The sequence below is a fragment of the Hypomesus nipponensis genome, chromosome 7, assembly GCF_054491055.1.
Source record: "Hypomesus nipponensis isolate SF chromosome 7, ASM5449105v1, whole genome shotgun sequence".
In the NCBI taxonomy this organism is placed as follows: domain Eukaryota; kingdom Metazoa; phylum Chordata; class Actinopteri; order Osmeriformes; family Osmeridae; genus Hypomesus; species Hypomesus nipponensis.
The window spans coordinates 2,035,001-2,057,251 of record NC_140367.1 but is presented as its reverse complement, the minus strand read 5'-3'; the positions used below and the strand labels follow the sequence as shown (position 1 = coordinate 2,057,251).

Below are 22,251 nucleotides of genomic sequence, written 5' to 3'. Positions count from 1 at the left end.
TAAATACAGCATGTGGTGGTCATTTATGATGTTCCCATTTTGTTTTGAGTTTGTGAATATAATTGAATACGAGTACTCTGATCAACATTTGTGTGTTGAAAATGACTAACAGGGACAACCGACATTTTCCCCTTTGGATGAACAAGGTTGTGGTGTTTCAACTTGGCTGTACAGTGGACCATTCTAGAAGCTTCTATTCAGAAGGTTAAGACTACACCATCTACTGCAGTAAAGCAAAACAACTGATAGCTTCTTGATGTCCTTTGAACATTTCAAGAACAAAAAATCCTTCCGTACAAGCAAAGTACCAAGGCACCTTCTCCAAAATGTTCGCCCTCTCATCTCTGTTTAGTTCAAGCTTCGATGTAAGCGTTGCCTTTTGGTTCAGTATTTCTGTCTGGACTCAGTAGGGGCTTTGGTCCATCTGCTCCATCTGCCCTCATACAGTATGGAGCATGAGGAGGAGCCCATCTGAACAGCCCACAGCCACACACACACACACACACACACACATGCATAAGCACGCCCACACGCTTTCATTAGAAATTCACTGAAAGTGTATAGGGGGGATGGGAGAGGATGTGTATTGTCAGGGATAGGGGGTTGGAATGGGGAGTCATTCTAATGCTAAGCAAGGAGAGAGGTGGTGGGGGGTGGGGTCGTGGTGGGGGGATCACAAGATGGGGGTGGGGTACTGGGAAGGGGAGTGAGGGGTGGTAAAGCCAGGTATCCAGGGAGGTGTGCATTGTTTATGGGCAAACAGATGAACCCTAAAGCAGAACCTCTCTCTCTCTCTCTCTTCTCTCTCTCTCTCTCTCTCTCTCTCTCTCTCTCTTTCTCTCTCTTTCTCTCTCTCTCTCTCTCTCTCTCTCTCTCTCTCTCTCTCTCTCTCTCTCTCTGTCTCTCTCTCTTTCTCTCTCTCTCTCTCGTAGCCCTAAACCTCATATCCGTCCCTCCAAGTGCCTCTGCCCTCCTGTCTTAACTCCCCTCGGCCTGAGGGGGCAGCGTCCCAAACGCATGCGGAGCGTGCCGCTCTTGTGGAGTTGCCAGAGCTGAACGAACTCCTCGGGCATGGCGTGGAACCCGCTGAAGGGCAGGACGTTGTCGTAGTAATGGTGACTGACGGGCTGTTTGTCCAATCCCACGGAGTAAGGCCAGAATCCGTAAGCTGTCACTTCCTCACAGAGCCCCAGAGCCAGGCTGACCAGGAAGAGGCCGGTCGACAGACGCTTGGCGTGGACGCCGCGAGCCTTCCAGAACTTTCCCACGCTCCGGAGGAACTCGGGGTTGGCGAAGAGCATGCTGAGGTTGGAGGAGGTATCCGCCAGAGCGTAGTAGGCCCGCACGGAGGGTTCGGTCCCTGGCTTCATGGAGAAGGCTGGCATGTAGACGTAGCTGGAGCCGTACACCTTCATGTTCTCTACGAAGGCTTTGCGTGACCACAGAAGGTTCTGGAATCTATATGGGAGGCAGAGGGATTGAGACGTGTACGTCAAAATTCACGTTTGTCTGTTATGTTTTGCTACAGTAAAAAACGATTTGATTATCAAAATTTGTTGTTGATTTAATTGATTCAATTACTAAATCCGAAGATTTTCTGCCAATGAGGATCTTTGGACAACAGACTGATCTTAGACAGTCTAACAGTACATGCTTTTCCCTTCAGGGTGAGGAAGGCTAAATCCAAAGATTCTCTGCCAATGAGGATCTTTGGACAACAAACTGATCTTAGACAGTCTAACAGTACATACTCCCCCTCAAGGAGTGGAAGGGCCTATGTCTTTGTGTGTGTGTGTGTGTGTGTGTGTGTGTCTGACCAGTACTGTCTTAGTCACACAAAATCCAACAGGAAACAGCTGGTCTATCTCATGTGGAATAGACAGCATACGCTAGTTGTTATGGGGACACAAAGGGTCTCTATTTATACATGCAGATACTCTGACATTCATCTACGCACAGAGAACAAGAGAAGCTACTGATTTAAATTACTGGTTGAAAGCACAAGGATCTGACAGTGAATAAGACGGCTCTGACAGAGAAAAAAAGAGTGTAAAGAGAGAGATGGAAATGAGAAGGAAATAGAAAGGAATGTGAATGGGGGGAGGTGGAGAGGATGAGACCATTAAGATTAGAGTGAAAAATAGACCGTTAACAGTAAAGAATATGCATGATAGAAATAATGAAGCAGTCCTCTCACAGGGTAACACAGTGTTTGATAACAGTACAAACACCCCAAAGAAGACGACTGAGCGGTTAGGGAATTGGGCTAGTAATCAGAAAGTCGCTGGTTCAATTCCCGCCGTGCCAAATGGCGTTGTGTCCTTGGGCAAGGCACTTCACCCTACTTGCCTCGAGGGGAATGTCCCTGTACTTACTGTAAGTCCTTCTGGATAAGAGCGTCTGCTAAATGTCTAAATGTAAGAAGACCTAGCCCACCGTGGCTGTTCTAGACCATTTCAACTGGCGGGGCCAAACTGGGCTAGCGTAGCGTACCTCTTCTCGATGATGCTGGGGTTGGCTGTCACCAGGTGGGTCCTGGTCCCCACGTCGTCCAGGTACTGGCTGGACAGAGGAGGAAGGTTACACCTGCGGACACAGACGTTGGTGGTTCATGAAGGGACGTATTGCTCGTCTTTCTTTTAAATCTAAAATATTTTTACAACCTTAAGATATTTTGTCAACTTTCACACACCAGTTTTTTTCCCAAACTTGTTTTTCAAACTTTTATGTTTTTTTTGTTTATATTTGTTTTGTCAACACACCTGAGCCAAACACAGGTTCTCTCCTATTTATGACTATTAATTTTCGAATGCAAACTTCCAATCTCATTGGAGGTTTCTGGCTGGACTCAAATGTTCTAATCCTATTATTTTCCTACCTTTCCCTGGTAGTAGCAGAGCTAGAGGGAGCAAGCTCTGGGTTGATACCAGGCTGAATGAGCTGGAATCAAAAGCTTGGTCCTTTGGGCTCAGTGTGGTAATGATAGATTATTGACTGCCTCCTCTTGGGTCTAACCCACTTCACCATCCTCAAAACCAACCACTTCAGAAGCAGTTTGATCATCCGTCATCAGTCTGACTTTCCCTTCCGTGTCTGACTGGTTTTATGTCTTAATGTTCTCCAGGTGGGTAGGAGCATTCTTGTTTTTCTCTCCGTACCTCTTCAACCTCATTTGACACTTTGCTGTTTCCCTTTGTATCACTTCTTCTTTCTCTCTCTGCCTGTGAGACGGAGACCGTCTCTGCAAAACCTCGCTTCCCCCAAACAGACACGAAACATTGGATCCCAGGATGGTTTATGTTCCAGGCCTCTCGTTCCGGCCTGGTTGCCACATTCTGGTCTAGAATGTGGGACTGCCAAGTTTAAATCTGCACAGCCACTAGAGCAGACAGACCTCCCCTTCTCTTCTCCTCCCTCTCTCTGTCTCTGTCTCTCCCCCCTCCCTTTTCTCTCTCTCTCTCTCTCTCTCTCTCTCTCTCTCTCTCTCTTTCTCTCTCTCTTACCGCAAGACAAAGTCCCCTCCTCTGTCTCTCTCTCTCTCTTTCTCTCTCTCTTACCGCAAGACAAAGTCACCTCCCCTGTCTCTCTCTTTCTCTCTCTCTCTCTCTTACCGAAAGACAAAGTCAGCCTGGTCAATGTCGCGTCCGCAGCTGCTGTGTTTCAGGACGCCTCCGTTTCCGACCACAGCACACTTCTTCAGGGGCAGTGGCAGAGGTGTCCCCTGGGGAGACAGGAAGTGACATCCACACGTCACATTTAGTCATTTATCTGACGCTCTTATCCTTAGCGACTTACTGTAAGTACAGGGACATTTCCCCCCCGTGGAAAGTAGGGTGAAGTGCTTTGCCCCAAGGACACAACATATTTTTGCGCAGCCAGGAATCGAACCGGCAACCTTCTGATTATTAGTCCGATTCCCTAACCGCTCAGCCATCTGACGCCTCGTGTCACGGGGGAAGACACATCACAGACATCCAGCATAGCTCTATAACCATCTGGGAGTGTTCCAATAGAGGAGGGTGTGTGTGATATTAGCACTGAGCAGATGAACAGCATAGGCACCTTAGACGTTCATTGTCTCCATGTTAATTACACTTGTAGTGACATTTTCAGTTGCTCTTTTTGTTTCTTGTTTTGCTACTACTGGTGGCTGAGTTTGTGTCAACTCACTCACACACTCATAACGGCAAAATAAAATATGAGTGAACTCGAGACTCAGTGTCTCCCCTACAACACTTATCAAATTGCTTCAGATGTACACGTTCCTAAGAGATAGGACGAGCTTGTTGGTTTGTGAGGCCCTCTGGCTCAGACGTGTGTGTGTAGCAGATTAGTACTTAGTGTAAGGACACCACACGCACAAACACTCACACTCACTCACACACACGCACACACTCACACACACTCACACACACCTCTGTGTGTGCCCGGGGTCTCCGCTGGAGCGTGGAAGACAGTTGAGCCAGGAGACACACTCCCCAGTTCACAGCGTGGAGTGTAAACAGGAACCTGACAGGGCCGGTCGTGGTTGCAGTGGGGACAGTCATTCATGTTACACATATATGGTCGGGTCATTCACTCAAATCATACTTATTTTTCTCCACATACTTTTAAGTTGTTAGCAATGTTTTTATTTATGAATGCAATCCAGGTATGAAATAAACCCTGTGGACTACATGGTGCAAATGAGGGAACTAAAATGAAAGACAATAATTATAATGAGAGCTGATGAGGACAGTCTCTCAGTGATCAAAGCATCTCAATTAGACAGCGAACCCATTATTGGCCCAGTTCTTTCGAAGTGGGCACTGCCAGTTTCCACTGTGTGGTCAGAAGGTCCTCGTGTCTGAGCCTGGGAGCTTGGAAGGCACAGCCGGTTCCTGTTGTCACTACTGGCCATACAAACCCAGACCTGCAATCAGCATCCTGGCACAAACTGGAAGGTAAGTGAAGTAGCGGCATGATGCCAAACTCTGAATGGGGAAATGAAAATGCGTGTGCCCTCCTGGGTGTGTGTGTGTGTGTGTGACTAGACGAGAGAGAGAGAGAGAGAGAGAGAGAGAGAGAGAGAGAGAGAGAGAGAGAGAGAGAGAGAGAGAGAGAGAGAGAGAGAGAAAGAGAGAGAGAAAGAGAGAGAGAGAGAGAGAGCACAGGAGGGATAATTTCTAAGCTTTTAATTGGGGGGAAAAAAAAAAAAGAGAGAAAGAACATTCTCTATTGAAGGCTCTATTGTCAGGGTGTCTGTAGGCTGTCGGCATCTCATCAACCATGAGGTCACGACACACCTTTTACAACCTTAGCACAGACACAACACCCTCTATCCCCCTTCCCCCCAGACACACACCCTTCCATGTGCTATGTTCCTATTCCCTAGTTTATGTGCAGGGTCATTACAACCTGAAGGATGTAAAATCCTGCTCAACATACATTTCCCAATGAGGCTGTAGACTAGCAACCACATTGAGGACAATTGTTGTCTTTCCGTTCTCATTACGGCTCTCTTTCTCCCTTTTCTCTCTCGTTCTCTCTCTCGTTCTCTCTCCCATTCTCTCTCTAGTTCTCTCTCGTTTTCTCTCTCTCGTTTTTTTCTCTCTCTCTCTCTTTCTCTCTCTCTCTCTCTCTCTCTCTCTCTCTCTCTCTCTCTCTCTCTATCTCTCCCTCTCGTTTTCTCTCTCTCATCTATTAAGCACACCCCTGCACAGTTCACTCTGTCACATTCACGTGAAGCAGTATTTAGGAAGATCATCTAGGAAGATCATATAGGTAGATCATCTAAGACGTGGCTAGAATCCCCTGACACAGAATGGACAGCGGGCGTCTCGTTACATTGGGATGTATAACTGTCCATCTTGTCATGCAGATAGCATGTATGTGGTTGATCATGTCAAAATGGTCTGGGCCGTATAATTTTTTTCAATAAACATGATATATTATAATTATATTAGAAATGTTAAGATATAACCACGGCGTAGGGTTGAGTTAAGTTTGGACTGTTAAGAACCGTGTGGTGAACAACCTTGACAGAAGTCGGGCCACCTTGAAACTTGACAGTTGGTGTGATGGTGCAGCTGCATATTATGTACACACACGCACATGCAAACACACACAAGCACACCGATGCCAGGACCTACCTGTACAAAGAGAGGATAGGTCTCGTTGTTGACGGTGTGTGAGTGGTACAACTCCCCATCATACCACAGCACTTTACCCATGGGAGAGTTCTCTTTGGTCACGGCAAACATCCGTCTTGGCTCACAACAATCAGTCAATAGCTTCCTGTGAAACAGGAAGTAAAAGGACATCAGGGAGCATCATGAGGCCTACTGTGTGGATTTAGGGAAGTCACAGAAATAATTTAAATAAACATCTTGGTTGAATAATACATGATTATGCAGGGGAAATCATTCTGGGAAATGCAGTTGCAATCCCTGTTGACCTGAATGACAGTTTTAATTTAATATTGCTATCGTTTCACAGAAAGTGTGGCCTGTTATTTGGGAGGCTTACTCATGTCCAATTTAGGAATCCAGCACAGTTTCAATATATATTAAAAAAAACACCGTAAATAACGGAGCTACAAAGCAACCTTCTGCACCTTTGAAATGAATATCCTAAATGTATATATCTATATGTAAATATGTATCTATGTAAATATCTACCGTATCCAATTGCACTTCTGGTAACCATGGACATACAACCCAATAGTTTTAGGGCAACCTTCAAAACTTGTGTCTAATCTGTGCATCCTTTCAAACACACTGCGATGTCATTAATCTGAAGCTTTTATTCCGCAGGTGTTGCGTTCAGCGCATTATTCTAATAGGCTTTCCCTCTTGCTTTGTCTGTGCTTCTATATATTGCATGGAAATACGATTTGATTCGATGAATCTACCACCCGCGTGCCCTAGAGATCCAGTGGTCCGAATTGGTAGACAGGTGGATTACTTTTGGAAACCAAATAAAAATGTCAATTGAAAATCCTAATCCTAATAATAATAATACATTTAACGGCAATTAATTGTTTATTCATCAAATAATAAATTACCATAGTTCGATATGGTTTACCAAATACACATGGCTACTCATTAATAAAATATAATTGTGAAAAACGTGATTTTTTAATCGGATAACATGTTACAACGGAAAATGAAGGGGACCCCACCTGTACAGATCTATGCCCGTCTGGTTCTTCTGCCATACTTGTCCCTGTCGCAAAACCTCGTCCACAATCTCTTTATCACCGGGGAGTCTGTACACCGGGAAAATGTATAGCCAGCAGAGCACCAGTACACACAGAGCGACCCAAACTGAGAGCTTGCTCTTGTGGCATTTCACCAACATCTTTCCTGCGTGTGCCCGAACCACAATCGGCCCATTCAAATGAATTTAATCTGGTGAAAAACGCCGCTGGCTTCGTTGTGAAGTGGCCTCTCCGTTAGCGAGCCTGCGTGGGAGCTTCTATTTAGAAATTGAACGTCATACTGTCTCATTTTGAAAGGTGGACAATGAATGGAAATGCGGATGTTTAATCCCGTTTCTTCCGCGCGCTGAATTCCTTAATATTGCGCACAGCCGCTTCTGAAATCAATGCCTGAACATGCTTCGAAGCCTATGCCGTTATCCGTGCGCCACATAGGCTACACTAATCTAAACACGATGTCTGCCGTGGGTTCCTGGAATCCTCCGCATTCGTCTTGCTGCATCACCGACCTCCTCTGCATCCCCTCCGTGTCCCTCGCAGTCATCCACCTCGCCACCACCGGTCTAGTGAGAAATCTCTGGCCTGTCTCAAAAGCAAACTCATCCCTTTTTTCGGTCTCTAACAGTTCACAGTCTGCCTGTCCGTTCTCCGCAACCAGCTATCCACCCCCCACCCTCCTTTCCTCTCCTTTCTCCTTGTGTTAGCGGGTGGGATTTTGGGGCTGTGCAAGTGTTGGCTGCGCGCAAACCATTGAGTGTCTTTCTCTCTCTGTCTCTCTCTCTCTTTCTCTCTCTCTCTCCCCCACTCCCTCCTCCTCTCTGAACGTCCCCCTTTCTGTATCTGTGGAACAAAGTGCTTCTTGTCCTACTGAGTGGCTGCATGCGCTTCATGCGCCGCTTGCGCTGGCTGTCGTTCGTTGTAGGGTGAAAGGCTGCCCTCTTTAGAGACTGTTCACCAACGGCAGCGGACACCAGGTAGACGTTTTGCAGACGCTTGGACGAGGCAAATGGCGGGAGGGATTTTCTGCTGGACATTGCAGCGACAAAATCTGCCATTAACGAAGTGTAAAATATCATATTAAGTGTAATCTCTCATCCCTCTTAACTCTGAATACAGACGTAGTTTCCCCAGGCCACTTTTGTGCAGAGTGGACAGGATGCTTGCATTGCCTGCCATCTTGTGGTCAAAATATAGATTCCTATAAAATAAAAAAGGGGTGGGGAAAGCATGGCCAATAAAAAGAAGAAGAAATGCGATATGCGCTATCTGTAGGCCTACGTGGCTTTGGATGAAGCGTCTGCTAGATGTATACAATTTTAACAGCCCTTTAGAAATGGACTTTTTCTACATGTTAAAACTCAGTCTCCATCTTGTGGGCTGTTTATAATATACACGATCGAGTTGTGTACAAACGGTTAAGGCAAAACATCACTGGCCAGAATAGGCCATTTTGTCAAGTTAGCGTGCAGTAAAAACAACAGAACAGGTCACAAATCAAATAAAATCAAATTTTATTTGTATAGTCTTTTTACACGCAAGCATGTCACAGAGGGCTTCACATACGCCCATAGAACTGCCCCTCAACCAACCTAAACCCTCAAGGAAAGACAAAAATAATCCAAGATCCAATTCCGATTCGAACACCATCCCCTTCTCCTCACATCAACTGACCTTTCACAGATGTGAAGTCAGAAGACTTTGTCCAAATCAACCTCTGGATGTATCTGCCAAGTTAGCCTGCATGCGGCTATGCTATTCACTAATGCAGACTGATATATTTAGTTTGGGGTGCCATGACTGATGGGGTATGCGTGCTATGCCAGGCCCCTGCCCTTGCCACCCCTGTGGGGAAACCCTTCACAGGATCAAGGTTAGACACCAGGGCGGAGATGCCCCACTGACAGAACGCTTGAACTGAGACAGCTGTTCCATACAGCCATGAAGCACAGGGGGGTCCATTGTTAGACCTGCACTGTGTGTGTGTGTGTGTGTAGGTGTGTGTGCGTATGTGTGGAGTGTGCGAGGGTCTTTGTCACATTCATAAACAACTAAAAATAACATCAAAAGCAAACCAGGCCTGTGCTGCGCTGAAAACAACACGTTGGCACATTTTAAAAGGTCAGGTTTGATGTGTTGTGGACTTTGCTTTAAATCCCTATTGGGTTCAAGACGAGTCCTACTGTACTTTTAAGTGGCAACTGTGAAAACAAATAAGTCTCAGAGAACAGGTGGCAATAAGCTCTCGGTCAACCATTATGGCCAGGGCATGTCCTCACAAACCCATTGTCTCTCCGTGTGTTCTGTCAGTCAGATCCCCCCCCCCTCCCCCCGCCCCTCCAACCTGAACTTGGTTCGTTTGATTTGATCCACTAGCCTTTTAGAGGAGACCTGTGGTACCGCTGCATTGAGTTGTCAGCTTCCTATAGGAAACAGTCACAACAGTAGAAAGTGCATGGTGAACAAGTCTCAGATAGCTGTGTCAGATTGTGTTTGTGTGTGCGTTTGTGTGAGAGAGCAATGTGTGCGGCAGAGAGAGAGAGAGTATGTGTGTTTGAGTGTGTGTGAGCTAGCTCGTGAGCGGAGGAAAAGGAGGGGTTTAGGTTGCAGCACAAATAGCTCTTCCACCTGCTGAGGATCACAGGCAACGATGACAGAACATTTGTTTTACCCTCCATCCCTCCCCCATATTGTTAATCTCCTGCTACCCCTCCACCCCTCTCCTGTTACCTCTGTCCTGCTACCCTCCTTCGACTACCCCTGTACACCTCTCCAGCTACCCTCATCCAACTACCCCTCTACACCTCTCCTGCTACCCTCCTCCAACTACCCCTCTCCCACTACCCCTCTACTGCTCTCCTGCTACCCCTCTCCCACTACCCCTGTACACCTCTCCAGCTACCCTCATCCAACTACCCCTGTACACCTCTCCTGCTACCCCTCTCCCACTACCCCTCTCCTGCTCTCCTGCTACCCCTCTGCTGCTGCCTCTCTTCAACTACCCCTCAGTCCTTCTCCCACTACCTGTCTACCCCCTCCCACGTCCTTCGTTCAATAACAGGGTGGTATAACAGCACTCTGACTCATTAAAATTCACACATAAAGACACTGTTGAAATTCTTTATAGAGCGATACTGGATACACCGTTACGCTACGTGGTAAACCCTTTTCAATGGTCAACTTATTTTTATTCACATTATTAACAGATTAGCAGTGAGCCATAGACCGCTGACTCATGTCACAGGTTGTTTGTTGGTGAGAGAGGGTGTTGGAAAACACTCTTTGCCATCCTGTTTCCTATGTGAGCTGTGCTGGTTGTCTGAATGACAGGCAGAGGCAGGAGAGGTGAGACTGTGGAGGAGGTTTTAAAAGCATTGCTGTGTCATGTGGTGACAGGCTGACATACCAGGCGTCCCCCTCATTACCGCATGCTTTATTACCTGTCAGAGGGAGAGAGCACAGCCCCCTGGGGAGCACCTGGGCGGATCACAAACACCACAGTCTGGTTAGACCAGGTAAGAGAGACATCAGGATCCAGTCGGGCCTAGCAGGGGGGTTTGTGTGAGAGTTTTGTCAGACATGGAACTTTGCAGAAGTTTTCATTGTTTATTAATTCAGTGTTTTATTTTTCTTATGAGTTGATTAATTTTATACTTTTTACAAAGGAACACAATGGTTCAAAAGTCACATTGTCACATCGACCCCTGGAGGAAGTTGGCATAGGTCTATGTGGACCTACAAACATACATGTTACACTTGGCAATCTTTGTAAAAGCTGCCAGACATAAAAAATAAAATGTTCTTAAAAACACATGGCCTTACCCTGACAGGACCCACATCCACTGCTGCCTGAAAGTGAGTCTGCTTGCAGCAGTAACTGTGACATAAGAACATTCATTAAATACAAGGCTGTGGTTTTAAGAGGTGTCTGAATTCAATTCTTGCCCGACAACACCTGTGTGAAGCAACAGGAGCTCGTTGTCTCTGACGACGCCATAACGGCAGTGGTCATGATGTATTATTACATTTCTCCAGCTTTGTGGAGGTGATGTTTCATCCATGGCATCCTGCCAGCACATTCTTGGGGCACCGACTCTATAACTGCGGTCCGCTCTGAGCTGCCCACACAAAACCCTCCCATTGTCTCCAGTCTCTGTTGTTTCACAGGCTTCACCAAGTCACCAAGTTCCAGGTAATTCAGACCGGTTTATTTAAACTACCTTTTTGAGTTTTTCTCTCATGATTTACTTGAGTTGATTTACACTGAAAGTATAATGTGTTTTATGATGTTTGGATGTCATGATTTCAGGATTGTTTCAGGGTCAGGTAATTAAAAAAGGCTTGTGACTTGAAAAGTCAGTAGAGCCACAGAAGAACAGCTTTATAAATTCAATTTTTCCTCCTTCCAAGGTTTCAAAATGGCTGATGAGTGAGTATTGTTATCTGAGACAATAGGCCTGCTTGTAAATTAATAATGCACATATCTTGTTATTTCTTCAATGTTGCTTTCATAATACATGCCAGAGTGTTTTAAAATATGTTTAATTTATGTAAAAAAACAGTGGACCTATTGTCTTGAGATGACAAGCCATTTGAGTTTTTCAACCACAAGTTGTACAATGTAACAGCTTTCGAATATTATACTTTTCAAGTAAAGTTTCTGTAGTAACAACAGCTTTAAAATGTTCTGAAAGTTTTTCTTGTAACAGCATTTGAAATGAATATTCTACAGTGGCAATAGTAACAGCTTTTGATATGGATCTTGTGATTGACATAATCCCTAACAATTCCGTGGAGCTGCTGTTAGTCATTGTAAGCTAAACCAAAAGATGCTGGTACTGGCTGAGGGACTTCATGCTGTTGTGTTCTTGTTTTAATCCCTGTGTCGAAGGAGGAGGGAGCCTGGAGTCTCAATGGCAACTGCTCATATTAAATAACTTTGTTTTCCTCAATAGGGTTAGGCCTACAGAAAATGTTTACATTAACATATGTATATGTCTGTTTCTCTCAATGTTTGTTTGTCCATGTTTGTGTATTTCCATAAACATTTTATATTTGCAGTGAGGTAAGCAATTCTTTTATTTTATGCATTCAATTTAACATGAATGCCCGCCATGTCTGATATGTTGGATCGAAACATTGACTGTATCCCACGAATTAGAACTAGGTTCATTCAATTATCTTTTATATAACGCTCCACAATACTAGTTCTCATAGATATGAGCATTGTCAATATTTTAACCTGTCCTTACGTTTTCACCAACGTAGGAAGTTTACCATCCCAAACCAATGAATCCGAAAATGGACAAGGTGAGCCAGCTGTGATTTTAAGTGTTAATTCTCTCCAAACTGAAAGAGACATGACATAGCCCCGGAATTTACACGCGCCGTGGTGGTGCCATGGCACGCAGGCAAGGTCAGGAAGGTTGGCACTTCACCGTTATCGTCTGTTAAGCTGCAGGGGGCCAGCATTCTCGAGAGTTTTTCCCCTGAGTATTTGCTAATAATAATCCACCACCACACTCTATATCTCCATTGCCGACTATACAGGAATTATAGTGTAAAGCTATATCTGAAAAAAACTACTTTAAAAGTTACTCAATAAACAATCATTTATTGTTTCAAGTCACGAAAACTGCTGCGATGTGAAATTGTTATATATAAAAAGTTATGTTTTCGTTACATTGACCATGAAACTGACGTTTTGTTTCGTCCACAGCCGAAGTCGAAGATATCGGCTTCGCGCAAACTCTCCCTCAAAGTGAGCCACAATGATAATCCTGGAAAAAGAGTTTTTCGTATTTAACCTCAAATATTTAGACTGGACAAGCCCCACTTTCTCTGGAACACGCCCACTTTGACCCATCCTCTTCGTATCCAATCAGATCCTGCTCCTGACAAGGGCGATGGAGGAACTGGAGAAAGAGATTCAGGACAGGAACGAAGAAAAAGTGCGCTACATCGGAGAGAAACTGCCCCCTCTGCAGCTTTCTGGAATGTCATTGGAGGAGCTCCAGGTGAGTGACAAGGAAGCCAACCAATAGAGTCAACACATGGACTTCAAAACAACCCAGCTAAATCCTCCAAAAGGATTGAATGAATTATTACTGACACCATGATATGTTTCACGTGTTTCCATAGGCTCTATGCAAACAGCTTCATGGAAAGATTGATGTGGTGGATGAGGAGAGATATGACTGTGAAGCCAAAGTGAACAAGCACAATAAAGATGTAAGTCTTCGACCGAACAGCCCCATTGTTGGATTCAGAATTGGATATCTAATCCACAAAACATCAGACACCATAACTACCTTCCAAGGACTCATGTTTCATGACCCCTTTTTGAAAATGGCAAATACGTCCCTATATAGTATATATATATAATCATATTTAACAACAGCATCCTCAGTTATTCAAAAAAAGCTACCATCATATAGCATCCTTCATCCGTTAACCTATTTATGTGTATTTGTGTCTATTCACTCCATCAAAATCATGTTTTTATTTATTTATCATTGAACCAACAAAGATCCACGAGTTGAAACTTAAGGTCCAGGATCTGGGGGGGAAGTTCAAGAAGCCGGCGCTCAGGAAAGTGCGTGTCTCTGCGGACGAGATGATGAGAGCCCTGCTTGGCTCCAAACACAAGGGTTCCATGGACCTGAGGGCAAACCTCAAGTCTGTCAAGAAGGAGGACGTCAAACAAGGAGACAAGGTACCTGCCGCCGGCAAAGCGTCTAACCTTCCAGTCGTAAAAGGTTTTGTTTGTGTTGAGATGCCACATTTGAGGTGGTATCTAAACACGCTGGGTTTTGTCGTTTTGATTGCTAGAGTAAAAAAAAAAATGTTTATCTTCTCACCTCTCTTAGGTTCTGACTTCTGAGGTGGGTGACTGGCGTAAGAACGTCGAGGCCATGTCAGGCATGGAAGGCCGCAAGAAGATGTTTGACGCCAGCGGCCAGTAAGGCCTGTGGCCGTCCGACACGAGGGGGAACGAGGGAGGAAGTCACGCAGGAAAGGAAGAAGAGGAGAATTTTTTAAGCGAGTAGTTTTTCCTGACATATGGTTATTGCAACAATTATTACCACAGACTTGCCAAATGCGCATGTTTTAGCATGTCATCATTAATTGGAATCTGTTTAAAAAAACATTTTATTCAAGTCCAAAATATTTTTATGATTTATTTTCATAATTCATAAGTATGGTACTCACTGCACCCTGGAGTGACAGTAAATGTCAGTCAGCAGGGAAGATAAAATGATGACGATTAAGTTTCTTAATCCCATTAAGGTTTTATGTATTTTATTGTGTCAAACCAAGAACTTTACCAAAAGCATAATGTCAATCCATAACCAGCCTGACACTGTTAACAGTTGTGAATTCCATTTGTGAATTCCATCATATATTAATCGGTGCAACTGCAAAATGTAAAGCTATGATGCATGTAAATGGCATTTTGTCATAAGCAACAAATTATGTGGCACCAAAACTCACTTAAAACCATAGACAATAATATAAACTTGTACTAGGTATTTATAATGACGTATTGTATGTTTTATTATGCATCTTAAATAAATGGCCAAATATGGTTACAGATAGGTTTGTCACGGGAATCTCCAAATATTTGTTTCTTCATAACACCAATAGTATAGTCTGGACGGGAAGAGTAGGACTCTATAGATTAATAAATCTAGATTATACACTATGTAGTTGAAAAGATTGGCTGGGGGGGTGGAGATAAAAATTGAGTAAATACAAAAAAGAAAGAAAAAAAAAACCCCTGATGAACTTTCCAAATGATGACAGACATGAAAAAATTGAAAAACGTAACAATGCTGCTTGGAGAACGCAGACAATCCATTCAAACCCCAAGGTATGCTCCTTCATTCTCCCGCTCTTCACATCGCTCTTGCCTGGAAGTACTTATCAATATGCTAATTCATCTCACAGAAACACAACATCGCAGTCTGAGAAATGACAACGTTCAGCCGAACGACAAGCAGATGATTGGGTGAAACAAACGCGTTTCTGTGACTTGTCAACAGAAAGTGAATCTTCCCGACGGTTCCCTCACATCGTCTGTGTTTATATTTAGAGGCTGTTGTTCTCCGTGGCTAACTCAACCTTGAACATGAACACCAATGAAGCTTGTACGCCGAAGAGGAGTCTGGCTTTTGTCCCTCTCTGTCAAGTCATGCGGAATATGAAAGGTTATACAGGGGGCCAACAATAGTTTGCCGTTCTGCTGGAGATATGAAGCAAGTGTTGGAGAGGGTGTACAGTGAGGGGTTAGGTGTGTGTGCAGACGTGTTGACAGGTTTATGGCTCTCCCAAAGTTGCGCCATGCTTGAGGGTCTTCCCCCCCCTCCACCAACGATCTATTCACAGTGGCTTCTCTGCAGGCTTCTACTGAATGCTTCCCACATGCCTCCCGTCCTAATGTGCCCGGGTTTGAAAGTGTGTGTGTACGTGTGTCTCTCTCTGTGTGTGTGTGTGAGTGTGTGTACGCGTGTCTCTCTGTGTGTGTGTGTCTCTCTGTGTGTGTGTGTCTCTCTCTGTGTGTGTGTATCTGTGTTTCTCTCTGTGTGTCTGTGTGTGTCTCTGTGTGTGTGTGTGTCTCTCTCTCTCTCTCTCTCTCTCTCTCTCTCTCTGTGTGTGTGTGTCTCTGTGTGTGTGTGTACGTGTGTCTCTGTGTGTGTGTGTGTGTGAGAGTGCCAAGCTGGTAGCCATGCTGATAAGATAAAAAGTAAATTCCTTGGCCGTCCTTGTTATAACCTTTTCAACGTGACCCAGGAACCTTTCCTATCACACAACACTATTAAAATAAATCAGTGACAAGGGATGTGTTCCACAAGCCTAAAGCCTCAGATTGCGTTGCTGGACTGTTCCTCTGCATTCGAACTGTAATCACGGGTCGCAGCCACATGATGGCAGTCTGCAGTTGTGTTAGTCACTGGGCTTCTTAAGCATCATTGCAGAGAACAATTGCAATAAAATAACTAAATACAGTGTGTGTGTGTGTGTTTGTGTGTGTCAGGTCTGTATCTCTAGGGATAGAAGAAACTGGATTTCCTGAATGTGGAATGGAGCCTGACAAATAAACCATTACATGGGAAACCTAAGGTTTATTTCAACAATGCAATGACCCCCGAAAGTTAAAATGAGAGATTTACTCTTCCATGAATACTGGAGTTGAGTGTACACTTTTGTATGTGTGTGTGTGTGTGTGTGTGCACGCGTGTGTGTGAGAATGTGAGTGAGAGAGAGTAAGAGAAAGAAAGAGAGAATGAGAGAGAAAGAGAGTAGAGATGCGTGTTGCATGAGTGAACTTGAGTAAACTGAACATGATTGATGACATCAATCACTGGTAATATTATTTAGCTTTTCATCAGAAGCTGGGATGTCAGGGGAGAAGAGAGAGATGCTAACCTGATTTCAGGTTCCTGCCTGCAGGGATCCTTAACACATGGGACACACAAAGGTTCATCTAAACTCAGGCTTCCTTTAACTGTTTAAATTCACAGCATGTATGATAACGTTTTTGAACTCATATATACTCAGTCCTCTGTTGAGATGTGTGTATGAGATACCGAGAGAAGGGGCACTTGCGTGTGTACCAGTGTGTGTGTGTGTGACAGAGAGAGAGAGACAAAGTGAGAGAGAGAAAGTAAGAAAGAGAGAGAAAAAGGGAGAGAGACAGAGAGAGAGAGACAGAAAGTGAGAGAGCCTGGGTTTCTCCAGTGGTTTCCGGGGTGTTTCATCAGTGTTCTGTGAGGAGGCAGTGGGAGGCTGATGTCACGAGGCCACGTTGTGATCCAGGCTGTCACATCCACAGGGCTCCAACCCCTCATCTGCACTTCTACATCAGGGGTGTCTGTCGGAGAACCCCCTAGAGATCGCCAGGGTACTAAGGACATCTTGTGAAGTGGGTGGAGCTGAACCCAGTTTACAGATGGTCAGATTGTATTGTGGATTTTGCGCTTAGTTCTGCCAATCTGCAACGATTGTATCGTTGCGGTTGTGTATGTGTATGTGTGTATGTGTGTGTTTGTGTGTGTGGATGGGTGTGTGTGTGTATGCTTGTATGTGTGTTTGTATGTTTGTATGTGTGTGTTTGTGTGTGTGGATGTGTGTGTGTGTGTGGCTGTGGCGAGTGTGTGTGTGTGTGTGTCTGCCTCTATTTGCATGAGCTGCAAGTAAGCATTCATTATTAAAGATGGTAAACACCAGATAGCGAGTTTAATCATTCCATATTGACCCTCCCTTTCTAATGGCTTGTCCTGTAAACTGTGGGTTGAAACAGCAGCCAGATGCACTTCTCTACAGTATTTATCACATAACTCTGTTTAGACTTGGACCGAGGCCAATAGCCAGACTCAAAAACCAGCAAGGGCCAGGGATTCTCCTAAACATAGTTTTAGTATACAGGGGAAAATATACAGTGGAAAACGTCCTATCGATTCCTTTGTATGTCTTGACATGTGAAGAACTTGACAATAAAGCTACTTCTACTACTACTAAATAGGACACTAACATGCATTGCTGACTGGCTGTGTCTGTAACCCTGCAACATTACGAACCAACGCTAGCCTTCGTCTCTGAAAGGCACAGTCAGCATTTTATCTCTCCTCTCTCTCCTGGCGTTTAGGAGGTCATCTGCCTGGCGTCTTGGCCATGCCCCAGCCTCCCTCCACCCTCCGCCCCTCATTGATCGCTCTAAGGCCGGGGATGGGCAGGGGGAGGGGAAAAGGTATCGACCTGTACGAGAGAGGCACGGGAGGTCAACGAGATGCATCCATTAAAGATTTCTCACCACGTTTATCAGAGGATAGTTGAATGATGGAGCCTAAGAGGAGGGTCGATGAAGACCGACCTGTGTAACGATCGCACCTCAGCAATTTCATAGATGGCAGAGAATCAACAGTGTATTTCCTCATGGACTTATTTATAACAACTATAAATTTGCAGGGAAAATTACAGCAGTGTGTTACTACGATACCCAACCCGACCTTTGACTCCAATCGCGACTTGACTTGCGAATGGACCCATAAACTGAACAGCAACCAGACTTAACAGGAAAAATAAGTGGTTTTCTGATTTCTGTGATCTCTGGTGGTGGTTGACTGTTATTCTATTCTCTCACAAGTATTTGCTGAGTCATTTTGAGGTAAATAGTTGCTAGGAAAATATTCATGTTGCGAGCTACAGAGTCCTGCCTCTCTCCTTCACAACAACATCCTCTGACCTCACTACAGCCTATAGGGAGCAAGGATGAGCAGGCCGTGTTCATAACCGGTGAGTCATCTTAAGATCCAACGAAGTCATAAGTACTTTGAATCATTTATGATTCATGAAAAACAGGCATTTGAAAGAAGCCATTCATGAAAAAAAGAATGTCTCCTTGACAATCAGGCATTTGGAGTTAACATAAAGTTGCACTGTTTAGTTCCAAACTCTGGATCGATTCATGTCTGTAAATATTGTGAGGAATACCAAAATAAGGTGTAGTTCTGTAGAGTCCTTGTCAGGCGAAGATATATTCAAGGTACTAGCATTCATTCTAGCGAGTGGGTATTGAAGTATGCATTTCAAAAGAATTCCACAGGGGAACGGCGGGGGAAGCCAACAGTGTGTCTAGAACCTTTGACTTGTTATTCATTTTTCCTAATAATTAATACAGAGCTGAGAGTGATAGATAGAAAATGAATAGAAAGGAGTGGCAGAGAGAAAGAGAGTGAAAAGTAAATATGAATTATCAAGTCAATTGCTGTATTCTTACATTTACATTTACATTTAGTCATTTAGCGGACGCTCTTATCCAGAGCGACTTACAGTCAGTACAGGGACATTCCCCCCGAGGCAAGTAGGGTGAAGTGCCTTGCCCAAGGACACAACGTCATTTGGCACGGCGGGGATTCGATCCCGCAACCTTCCACCTGCCACCTGACTCCCCACTATTCTTATGAACAAATACGTCTTTGGGTGACACTAAAATTCTGAGCGCGCCAAATACTGCGGGAATCAAACACTAAACACGCCGGATGCGATCAAAACGAATCCAAGGAACTGTCAGAGTGATGTATTTTTTTGCATTTTGCATGACAAAATTAAGCTGTGTAATGAGTGTTAATAATTCAAAGTAGATTCAATTACGACATTCCACCTCTTATATCACGAGGGGATAAAGCCTCCTGAGGCGGCTTCACGCATAAAACCAGACAATACAAACTTCTACAAATTCGTTATTTGATAGAGGACCACACAATGTTGAAATAGACATTTTTAATATCGAACAAACGTGCAACAGCAATGCATTATTATGTACATATTTCGCATCTGAGGTAAGAGCATTTATTCTCAAATATAGCCTATGGACTTTCCACCAAATCTCAAGGTTGAAGGATAACCTTCTTCATCCAACACCACATCACACCAAATCGTCAGAAGGGCAATTGGCGAGAAAAGTAGCTTTCACCTCCTCCTGTGGTACATAATGAGTGTGACTCGGTTGCTAACAGTGATGGGCAAGCTACTTGATATGTGTAGTGAGCTAAGCTACTAGTTAGTATGTAGTTAGTTAAGATAGTAGCGACGCTACTGGCCATCACTGGTCGCTAGTTACACACAGTGGGCCATCCGAAGTGGAGTTCCCTAACTAGACGTCATCTTTGGCTCCAATACCCAAGACAATTAAAATATATATATATATATAAAAAGAGCTGGAAAAACGTTAGCCATCTATTTTTAGTCTCCTCTCCCGCGCCACGTTTTGCTAGTCTGTCAGGGCAGCAATTTGTCACTCTGCGGCAGCCATATGGAACGAGGGACCAGGCTGCACTCTCATTGGCTCGCTGTCGCCGGCCTAATCTTTCCCTGAGTTTCAAGGTCAGGCTGTTTTATGGTTTTCACCTCAGGTGTCGTACGGAACTTTTTCAATTGTTCTTTATTTTGTAGTTGGGACGAACAAAAAGGGAGTTTCTGTCATTTACTATCTGCAAGTGGATGTGGTTGATGCAGCAAATTGTCTATAACCTACTTGTTTTGGAAGTGAATTGAAGATAGGCCTACTATTAGCTTCAGGTTGGCTTGGACGCTGATTAACAGTAATTCACGGTCACAATTCAAGAGGAATGGAGCCGTTGGAGCTAGAAATGACAGGGCTGGATTAACTAATGCATTTTAATGAAGACATTGGCTTTAGTGACATACAAAGCTGGTTAACAAGATGAGAGGCCAGGAGGCCAGGACTTCAGTTTGCCTATTAGATCATTTTTCTGAGACAACATGTTCTGACAAGTAATAGCTTAATTAATTGTCCATTCTTTAACCCTATAATCCATTTTATAAGAGCTTCTTACGGTATTTAAACGTCAAGTCTTCTGTGGGTTAATATATTATAGGCTACTATATTTTAAGTCTGGACTGAAGAATGTTAAAAACGCAGACATGGAACTGAATGCATTAGTGTAGCCTACTTTCCGTGTCATTTGAAATTCTAATTGGAGATCTGTTTTATATGCTTAGTTGACCACATATCCATCTGATTGACTTATTTATCATCATGCTTTGATCAACACTTTGAGGGCCATAGACCGAAGAGCTGTCTCGCGTGCCTCTTTCAATTTGTTCAAATTCACATCAGAGTGTCTCCAATTGAATGTTTTCTATACTTCTCGTCTCCAAATGTATTTGTTGTTGCTTCTAGCTGATATGGCCACATGTGGTTGCTTACTAAATAACGTTGGCACTAACGGATAATTCGGTTGCGACTCCGATGTTTACGCTAAATGTCAGTTTCACACCCGGGTAACGACAGAGAAGGGTGAGAACTGCACCACACAAACGGAAAAAGCGAGCAGCCGATGCTCGGATTCAGGGAATGCCACTGAGCCATATTTTCCATATATGGTAAATAAAGTCAAATCCAATTCGTTTTCAGTATTCTTACAGATCAGTCATCAGGAAAGAGTGCACCTTCAACCTCTTTACGGTGACTCCAGGGATCTAAACCGTTGTTCTCCAATGGCCTCATCTGACACCTGACTTAGATTTTAAATCAGAATCAGATTTTGTATTGGCGCGGTCCTTACTGTGAGTGTGGGTCAGTTTACTGCTAAACTTATCTGTTTGTGTGCGCAACTGAGTTAGTGACTGAACTTTTGTGTGTGTATACTTTTAATGAGTCTCAGCCTCGGGCCTCTGTCCATTTTCTCTTTTGAGTCATGCCTCAAAAAATAACTACACGTAGTGAACTAATAGCCTAAATCCATAGTATATTTAGCATCGCGATGTTGTCATGGGTCAGGCGTGTTACTTAAATGACAGAAGGAAAACCGCTGTAGGAGAAATAACCCTTAACAATAGGAAATAGAGGCCGTTTAGGAAATAATTCAGACTGTCCTTACACGCATGAATGTGTGTGAACGTTTCATATGTGAATGTGTATGGGTCTAATGTGTTTGTGTAAGGACAGTCTGAATCATGTCCTATACGACCCCTCATAAAACATACACCGTGATTCACATTCAAATACAGACCAAACGAATGTTGAGAAATAAATGTTACCCAATTGTGAAATAACAAGAAGCTTTGAAATGCACCTTTTTTCCTAAACTGTGCAGTGACAAGCAACATAGATTTACCGTGTTGCCTTAATGAGAACACCCAGGTATGTCATCCTAATATGAGACTCGGCAGGCACGCTCCTAGGTTTATGCTGGCGTGTTGACATCATCAGTCACCCGCCCACAGCTCCGCCTCCGCCACCCTCCCCCACCTCTCTGATGTTGATCCGCTTGCATCAGCACCAGTTCAACTCAACGCATCATTACGGTGCACGAGGAGGGGGGAGAGAGAGAGAGAGAGAGATACGGAAAGAGAGAGAGAGAGAGAGTGAGAGAGAAAGAGAGAGCGCGACGACCATTCCCGGAGCCTCCGAACAGCATTATCAGACGGTCGAGAGAGCATCCAAACGTCGCGCGCGGCACACAGCCGAGAGTCGGAAGAGCGCCTCACTGACAACACTGGAGGACAGGAATCCAAACCGAAAAAGG

The 22,251-nt window shown here is 44.3% G+C and overlaps 3 protein-coding genes across 5 annotated transcripts in view; 2 read left to right on the top strand and 1 right to left on the bottom strand.

The window, feature by feature from the left end:
* Positions 1–792: 792 nt before the first annotated feature.
* On the bottom strand, positions 793–7,958 carry st8sia1 (ST8 alpha-N-acetyl-neuraminide alpha-2,8-sialyltransferase 1). Of its 2 annotated transcripts, XM_084701176.1 has the most exons (5): positions 7,163–7,958; positions 6,132–6,276; positions 3,612–3,721; positions 2,494–2,586; positions 799–1,458 (listed from the first exon to the last, which is right to left on the bottom strand). In XM_084701176.1, the coding sequence occupies exons 1-5, from the start codon at positions 7,339–7,341 to the stop codon at positions 942–944; spliced, it is 1,044 nt and encodes a 347-aa protein (XP_084557302.1). In that variant the 5' UTR covers positions 7,342–7,958; the 3' UTR covers positions 799–941. The 2 variants fall into 2 exon arrangements, with proteins under 2 accessions (XP_084557303.1, XP_084557302.1); XM_084701177.1 differs by lacking the exons at positions 6,132–6,276; positions 7,163–7,958 and adding an exon at positions 4,416–5,138 and having other exon boundaries at positions 793–1,458.
* Positions 7,959–11,353: 3,395 nt separating this feature from the next.
* On the top strand, positions 11,354–14,805 carry LOC146276309 (troponin I, slow skeletal muscle-like). Of its 2 annotated transcripts, XM_084701179.1 has the most exons (8): positions 11,354–11,390; positions 11,609–12,263; positions 12,467–12,508; positions 12,918–12,959; positions 13,084–13,215; positions 13,340–13,429; positions 13,728–13,913; positions 14,068–14,805. In XM_084701179.1, the coding sequence occupies exons 3-8, from the start codon at positions 12,488–12,490 to the stop codon at positions 14,161–14,163; spliced, it is 567 nt and encodes a 188-aa protein (XP_084557305.1). In that variant the 5' UTR covers positions 11,354–11,390; positions 11,609–12,263; positions 12,467–12,487; the 3' UTR covers positions 14,164–14,805. The 2 variants fall into 2 exon arrangements, with proteins under 2 accessions (XP_084557305.1, XP_084557304.1); XM_084701178.1 differs by having other exon boundaries at positions 11,359–12,263.
* Positions 14,806–22,056: 7,251 nt separating this feature from the next.
* iqsec3a (IQ motif and Sec7 domain ArfGEF 3a) overlaps positions 22,057–22,251 on the top strand; it is a 77,458-nt gene continuing 77,263 nt past the window's right edge. Inside the window, exon 1 of the mRNA XM_084701533.1 lies at positions 22,057–22,251. This exon is cut by the window's right edge and continues 574 nt beyond it. The gene's annotated coding sequence lies outside the window, so the exon portion shown is untranslated.